Source organism: Myiozetetes cayanensis, unplaced genomic scaffold (genome assembly GCF_022539395.1).
Source record: "Myiozetetes cayanensis isolate MyiCay16 unplaced genomic scaffold, myiCay2020 scf1, whole genome shotgun sequence".
In the NCBI taxonomy this organism is placed as follows: Eukaryota; Metazoa; Chordata; class Aves; order Passeriformes; family Tyrannidae; genus Myiozetetes; species Myiozetetes cayanensis.
In genome coordinates this window covers 135592380-135599916 of record NW_026086604.1, presented here as the reverse complement: position 1 = coordinate 135599916, position 7537 = coordinate 135592380, and the positions used below count along the sequence as shown (strand labels likewise).

The window sequence follows — 7537 nt, the reverse complement described above, 5'->3', positions numbered from 1 at the left end:
GAATTCACTGAGGTTATGAACAAAAATTCAGCAGCCAGGAATTGAGGGTGTAGGTTCACTGCTACTTAAAATTAAACAATACAGCTGCCACCTTCATTCTGAAATAACCACCTAATTTCCTTCATGGAGTAGGAAGAGAGTTTGTTTTCAGAATCTAATTGTTATGCGCAGCATTACCATGCATACCACCTTGATTGTTTCCCACTACCACCCCCAAAAAAACCCATTTTCCAAAACAAAAGCCACAAGCAAGTTTCAGACAAAATATATATATTTAAAAAAATCTTTACAATAAGTCAGGAAACATAGGAGCTTGCACACAGTTTATTATAATAACTCAGTTCTCAGCTCCCTACAGTTCAGATAACCCTGGTGACAGTGTTTACAACTTCTAATTTTTGCTTTCATAACTTTGAAGCAAACAATACATTTGAGTGTATTTTACTCTGTGCAAATAAGACAACTTTCGGAATCCTTCAGAAGAAATATCCAAGATTCTGTTTGCGAGGTCCTTTGTTTCTCAAAGATGATTTATGAGAGTTTTTGTTTTAAGATAAAGTGCTCCTGTCCAGCAGAACCCAAAGGCCTTCTTCTAGAGTTCAAAGAGCAAGTTTAGCTCAGATTAAAAAATAATTGGTCATACAAATTCCAGCTTCCCATGTCCGCTGTACATTCCCCAGTGGACTAGCGAAAGAATTTTATCATTGCTGAGGTCTGAATGTCTCATTTTATCACAGGTCATGCAGCAGTTCTCGTGACCAGTCACAGGCACCATGCATTCCAAGTCCAATTTTGCCACCTGCCCTTTTTTCGAGTGATGTCCATGAAAACTATAGTGCAAACGGGAGAGCATTTGCTGCCGCTGATCTTGCAGTCTCTTGTTTTCACTCCTGAGCATCCTCAAGGCCAGCATGATAAGGAGTACCAAGATTAGCCCACCAGCTATAGGAACAGCAATTACAGCTGCCCTGAACCATAACTCTTTTGAAGAAGTCAATTCCTGCACCTTGGTGATGAGATTCCTGCTGCTGTCATGTTGGTATCTGCTCCCTTGTCCTGAAAAGGGGAAAGATGTGAAGCTTACGTCAGGATTTATATACACTGGTTCACATAAAAGCAACTCCCCTAAATCCCACACTGACAAGTTTAAGGAGCAACAGCTACAACCTATGGTATCTACAGAGAACACTCCTTCTAAAGAAAAACATGAGTTTCTAAGGTTGCTTATAATATGGGATTTCTTACTCCAAGAGCTGATTTCACTATGAAAACCACTGCCACTGATTCTTAGAAGTAATGTCAAAAGTTGGCAAGAGAGACTTACAATATTAATGTAGATAAAAAAAGCTAATTGGCCGAGATGCTCCCCTGCATCCAGCCACCCACTCCTCCCTCTGGTGTCTCTGCCTACATTAACAACTAAATCAATAACAGCAGACACACAAGGTTTAGCCTGTCGCCAGCCTGATGGCCAGAAGAGAGATTTCACTGAAGCTTTATTGCCCTACCTGAAGTATCGCCCCTGGAAGGAGACAAAACATCATGCAGTCCTCTGTAATTGCACATATCTTCATGACAGCATTCCAATGTGGACATGGTGGTGGTGCCAGAGTGGTTTTGTGCTTGTTTGGCTTGGCAGATATCAGCTGTGCTTGCAATAGAGTCCAAGCAGCCATGAGTAAGCGGGGAATGTGTATTCTGAGGATCAAGCAGTCTGGAGAAGCAGGCACTGAGCTCAGATTTGCACATATAGCCGGTTGCAACACAGTGTGCAGCATCACAGTAGCATCTGATCTCACCTGAAAAAAAAAAAATAGAAAATGGTGTAGAAAAGGTAAGAAATTGGTCCCCTAAGGACACCTCACTAGATACTCTTATTAGCCACAAGCACCACAGAGCGAAACTCAGTGCCAGTTTTGAGACTGCAGATCCACAAGAGCCAGGGTTGTTTCCTTCCCATCACTGTACAGTGCCTACCTCGTAGAAACCTTAATCCCTCCAAGTGCCTTGGGGCACTCGCTTTAATTACTGGAACTATAGTCCTTTGAATTAAAGAAAAAGCATTTCACTAAAACAGGGACTGGGAGAGAGTGGGGGGGAGGAGGGAGTTAAAGTGGCTTTTTTTCCAAGGTAAATAACTAACAAGACCATTTTATAGCTACTTCCACTTGCTGTCAGCAGTTGCATTTAACCATATTTAAAGTGAAATCCCAGTTCTAAAACAACAGACACCTTTAGTCCTAGAAGAAAGTCACATCTATGTTTTAACCATTACTCCAGGAACAGCATTCTATTTTTATAAAAGTAATTTTTTTAACCGAGAATAAGCACACAACAAAAATACCAGGTTAAATATTTATGTGACAAATGAAAAAAAAAAAAATCGGAACTGCTGAATTCTTTATTACCTCTCAGTACTGTGCCAAAATTTAACAGGTTTAACTAACACCTTATAAAGCTATTAGCTAGAACCATTACCATCCAAGTCTCCTAGTCAGGAAGGTTTTTACTGTGTGAAACTGAGCAACTACCTGTAATTTCTCCTGAAAGAAAGAAATTCTCTAAGTAGTTATTCATGCAAAAAGGCTTTTTTATCAGTATTATAAAACAACAAAGTTCCAGTTTATAGTTGTTCTGTTCATCAGAGACAATGTCTCTCAACTCAAATTTAAAGTTATTAAATGGGGTGAAATTGCAAGACTAAAAGTTCCCCCTTTCCTCTCCCCAGTTTCACATGCAATCCAATAAGCAGTCAAAAAAGGGGAAACACTTCGATTGAAAATCCTCTACTGGCTCTATGAAAAAATCTCAGGAAACCTCAAAAATTTCTGAAGGAAGCGATAAAAAGGTTCCCTTCATAAAACTCTTCATTTTGTGCTCTCCAAACTGCTCTGGTACGAATTAAACATGTCCTGTGCTGTAGTGAAAACTTACTCTTTCTAGGCAAGTTACAACTCAAACATAATTCAGTGTGCCATCGAGCCAAGGTTTAAGAGGAAGCCAGATTTTGGAGTCATCCTTGGAAGAATGGACTTAAAACTACTTCTGATGTGCCTATTGTACTTGCCATTACAGTGGCACCAAGGCTTTTAAAGTCGATCAAATTGCCAAATTTCTTCCTTCTACAGTCTGCAATTCAAAAATCAAACTACAGGCTTCCCAGCTGCCACCCCTTCTTATGATGCTACTTACCACCTATACCTAAAAACTGTTCTACAAGATGTTAAAAATCATCCTAACCAAGTTAGCTTCCCCTCATTGGGTCACTTTAATACTTTCTCCAAAATGCTACTGCAGGCTCCAGGCCTTGAAGTTCCTGCTGCTCTTTAATAACTCTGCTTAATAGAAGCCAAATGATGGAGTGTCTCACTGTCTCCAGTCCAATTCCCTTGGGCTTTTAGACTAAGTAACCTAATTTTTCATGAATTCACACTCACTGTCATCCAGCATGGTACAGAAAAAAAGACTCAGTCGTTTCCTAAGCATTCCATGAGGTCTTCCCCCTACCCTCTCTGAGAAAAATACTCTTCATTATTTTCTCACTGTATGAGAGTTAAAAGTAAGATGTAAACATGGCACAGTACCAGAGCTGACAGCCTTTTCATGAGTCTCAGCACAGCATGGGAATAAAGTGAAACAATACACATACTTTCATTTTAACTGCTTATACAATCATGTTTAAAAATCTATGTTTTATTGACTTAAGACAATCTTATGAACAAAATCTGACAGGCTAGTCATCAGGTTAATTCAACTGCTTTTTAATTAAAGCCATGTTTTCAGCGAAACAGAATGGACTTTGTATTACTGTATTAAAACTGTATTTCTGTCAATTCATAAAGTTTCTTCCTGTGCTATGCAAAAGGCCAGAAAGGGTATTTAGTATTTTGAAACAGTGAACAATGCCCTTCTGTTCCCTCCTCTTTCTTGTTACTGTATGTAGCTATTAAAGAAAAATGTCTGCTTTTAGTCAAGATGGCTACAGGAGAGACTGCAGGCTTCTCTTAAAGCTTTTGAAGTCAACAGCAGCCAGAAGTCTGTGATCCCCTAATTATATCATTATCAGGCACATAGTTTCAGTATCTGCGACTTCACATCACTCAGTCACTCCCTGTTCTGCCCGCTTTGATGGGGCCAGCAGGCTCCCCCCTGCACGCTGCAAGGCTGTTATTTAGGGTTAATTACAGCCTTCCTTCCAAAATAAATAAATACCGTCGCACATCACCACCGCGCTAACTTATCCCTTAACCTCCTCCCCGGAGCACGGCGATTACCGGCAGCCAGCGGGTCGCCTCTGCCCCGGGAGGGCGCTCCCCGGGCGGCCACACCACAGACCACAGAGCCCCCAGAGCCCCGGCGGGCGGTGACGGGGCCGGGCGCGGCCGCCCCTCCGCTGCCGCCGGGACACCCGCGGGGCCGCGCCCGGACCGACTGGCACCGGCGGCCAGGTGGGAAGGGAAGGCAGGGAGGGACGGGGCGGGAGGCGCAGACCCGGTGCCTCCCGCCCCAGCACCGGCTCGGCGAGAGGCTCCCGGGGCAGCGCCGGCCCGGCTGCCCTGGGGCAGCAGCGCCCCCGGGGCGCTCCGCTCCCCACGGCGTGGCCCTCGCACCCCCTCACCTCTGGTGAGCAGGACGGCCATGGCGCACAGCTCCAGTTGCAGCCAGATGAAGATGTAGCTGGAATGGCGATCCATTTACCCGGCGCCGTTCGCCGCAGCCCGCAGCGCAGGCACGGCCGAGCCGCCGCCCGCCCCTGCCCCGCCGGAGCGCCGAGGAGCCGCTCGCCCGCGGGCAGAGCCGTGGCGCGGCCACCGCTGCGGCGCGGGCCGAGGAGACGGCCACGACTCTCTGCCTTCCCTCGCTGCTCCGGCCCGTTCCGGTCCGCGGGAGCGGCAGCGCTGGGAGCGGCCGGAGCGGAGTGTGACCGGCGGGGCTGCCTCACTGACACGGCAGCGCCGCCGCCCGCCCCGTAAATACGGCCGGGCCGGGCGCTGACCGCCCCGCCCCCTGCCCCGCCTCCCCTCCCCATTGGCTGCGCCCCGGGAGTGGGCGGGGAGATCGGCTGGCAGGACCGCCCGGCACCGTCCCATTGGCTGAGCCACCAGGAGATGGGCGGGGACTCCCCTCGTCCCGCCCCGGCCGGCCCCCGGCGCCACGCGCGCCCCGCCAGCGGCGCCCCCGGGCGGCGGCTCCGGGAGGGCCGGGGGGGCGGGTGAGGCCGCTGGGCTCGGGGCGGGTGAGACCGCCGGGCTCGGGGCGGGTGAGACCGCTGGGCTCGGGGCGGGGTGAGCCCCCTGAGCTCGGGGCGGGTGAGACCGCTGGGCTCGGGGCGGGTGAGACCGCTGGGCTCGGGGCGGGGGCTCGGATCTCCCGGCCGCTGGCGGCCTCGGTCGCCGCGTTAGGTTTGGGGCTCTCCCGGGTGTCCGAGATAATGCTCTGCGGAGGCAGCAGCGCTGGGTTCCACGAGGCAATGTGATGTCCTGGCTCCTGCGAGTTCGGCGGAGCCATGATCAATGGGTGGATGGATGGATGGATGGATGGATGGATGGATGGATGGATAGATGGATGGATGGGCGGGCATCTCCTCAGCACTGGGGTCTAGGTGCTGGGCAGCGCCGGAGCGGGACCAGGCGGCGGCTGAGCCCTCCCGCCCGCTCCTGCTGCCCCGGCGCTGTCGCCAGCCCGTCCCTGCCTGTCGGCTCCCGACACCCGGGGCTGTACGAGGTGCAGAAGTGTTGCCACAGCGGGGCCGCTGGTAGTTCCACTGCAGCCGGGGCTTTTTTCCCAAGGTTATGGAAATCTTGAGTTAGGGCTTGGCGCAGTGCGGAGCTAAGAGGCACCGGCTGGAACTGGGATGCAGCTGGGATCTCCATCCCTGGCCCCTAGCCTCTCTGGGATTCAGTAATTCTAATCTCTTTCCAGTATTTCCTTTCCAAAACCAGCTATTGGGGATGGAGGCATAAGGTGATGTTCTACCACCGAGCTCTGACACAGCTCTCGTAGGTCATGTTTAGCTTGGACAGTTTTTCTTCAAGTGTTGGTCCTGAAACAAATGTGTCCCTTGATTAAAATTTCTTTGCTAACTTAGTTTTCTTCTTTCTATTCTCATTACATTTTATAAGCTCTGCTTTCTACAGCACTGTTTCCCATTTATGGGCAAAATGCTTTAAATATTTGGGTCCACTGCTAGAATTAAAGCTGTTGGATGATGTGTAGATAATAAGTTAATAGCAAAAATTACTTTAGAATTTTAATTTTTTGTGAGTCTTTAAAGACATTTTCAATAGAGAACATTATACCTTGTGACAGAGACATTCCTCCCTGAAAGAGAAAGGAGGAAATATGAAATCTGAGATTGTGATAACTCCAGTTTACTTTGGCAGAGGGGAACAGACTGGATCCCCAGCTAATTAGTGCTGATGCCATCACATGTTATAATGGTTTTACTGTGAGTCTTGCCATTTGCATATGCATAAGATAGATACACGTGTGCTGCACCGCAGCCTTTACACTTATGTTATACATATTTGCACTCCACCACAAAGTAATTTTCTAATTCTTGTTTCTGTTTAGAAATTACAAAAACAGCAAGAACAGCCAAGCCATATCTCCCACTCTGGCACCGGCTATCAGACACTCATTTGCAAACATCCGAAAATATCATTCATTATAACTTAGAATCATTACAGCAACATGTGCAATTCTGTTTCTCCTGTTCCTACCACTGGTGACAAGCGCATTTAGCAGATCTCATTTGTTACATGCGATACCGACAGACTGGAAATGGCTTTTATTCTTGGAGCCACATTACTTCAATAAGTAACATGAGAGACTCCCTGAGTATTATAAACATCCTGGCCAAGGGAGCACAGACAGACTAACCAGAGGGCAATGTGCTCGAGATCAGTTTTGAACAGCAAATTTCATTGACAGCTGTCAAGTTTGAATTGTGAGGTACAATTTACTGTAAAAAAATTGCTAATTCTGTATGCTACAAGCACGAAATACCACAAGTGAGGGAGGGACAGCAGGGATCGCTACCCAGCCTTAGTTCCCCCCAAAGAAACTAAAGACCCTTTTGGAACGTGTGGATCGAGTCAGGGTGTCAGGAGAGTTTGACTGACGTACTATGGCTCCTCAGTCACTGATACTCTGCTCAGAGAGCCATGCAAGGGTTGTGTGGGGTCCTCTGACAGACCATAGCATAAACAAGATAATTCAGCTTCTGCGGTGCTAATTTGCTTTTGTTTTAGAGGCAAGAGCCAACAGGGCCAGATTGGCCTGTAAAAAAGGGACAGGAGACAGACCCAGCACAAAGCAATAATAACAACATGTTCTGCAACCAGAAGGAATGTGGGATAATGACTACAAGGAACCATCAAGGAAAGCGTCAGAAGCCTGAGGCTGCATTACGTGTCTCCAGCAGCCATGGGAGAGCAGCCTGGAGCCTCCACTTGAACGGACTACACAGCCTGTAGTCAGAGCCTGCTAGAGCACAGGGCTGCTCCCTCCCACCCGATACAGTGAAGCCCTTTGA

General features: G+C 48.0%; 1 protein-coding gene across 1 annotated transcript; it reads right to left on the bottom strand.

Moving 5' to 3' along the window:
* Nucleotides 1-253: 253 nt before the first annotated feature.
* Nucleotides 254-4946, bottom strand: BAMBI (BMP and activin membrane bound inhibitor). The gene is made up of 3 exons (XM_050333361.1): nucleotides 4619-4946; nucleotides 1509-1799; nucleotides 254-1056 (listed from the first exon to the last, which is right to left on the bottom strand). Exons 1-3 carry the CDS (start codon nucleotides 4692-4694, stop codon nucleotides 638-640), a joined length of 786 nt encoding a protein of 261 aa, XP_050189318.1. The 5' UTR covers nucleotides 4695-4946; the 3' UTR covers nucleotides 254-637.
* Nucleotides 4947-7537: the final 2591 nt, after the last annotated feature.

Bases quoted from the DNA above. Each gene is read 5' to 3' on its own strand.
- BAMBI (XM_050333361.1), bottom strand. From the start codon at position 4,694: ATGGATCGCCATTCCAGCTACATCTTCATCTGGCTGCAACTGGAGCTG. The intron at 1,800-4,618 runs GTGAGGGGGTGC...TTTTTTTTTCAG, and splicing joins GGCCGTCCTGCTCACCAGAG to GTGAGATCAGATGCTACTGT. The intron at 1,057-1,508 runs GTAGGGCAATAA...TCCCCTTTTCAG, and splicing joins TTCCAGGGGCGATACTTCAG to GACAAGGGAGCAGATACCAA.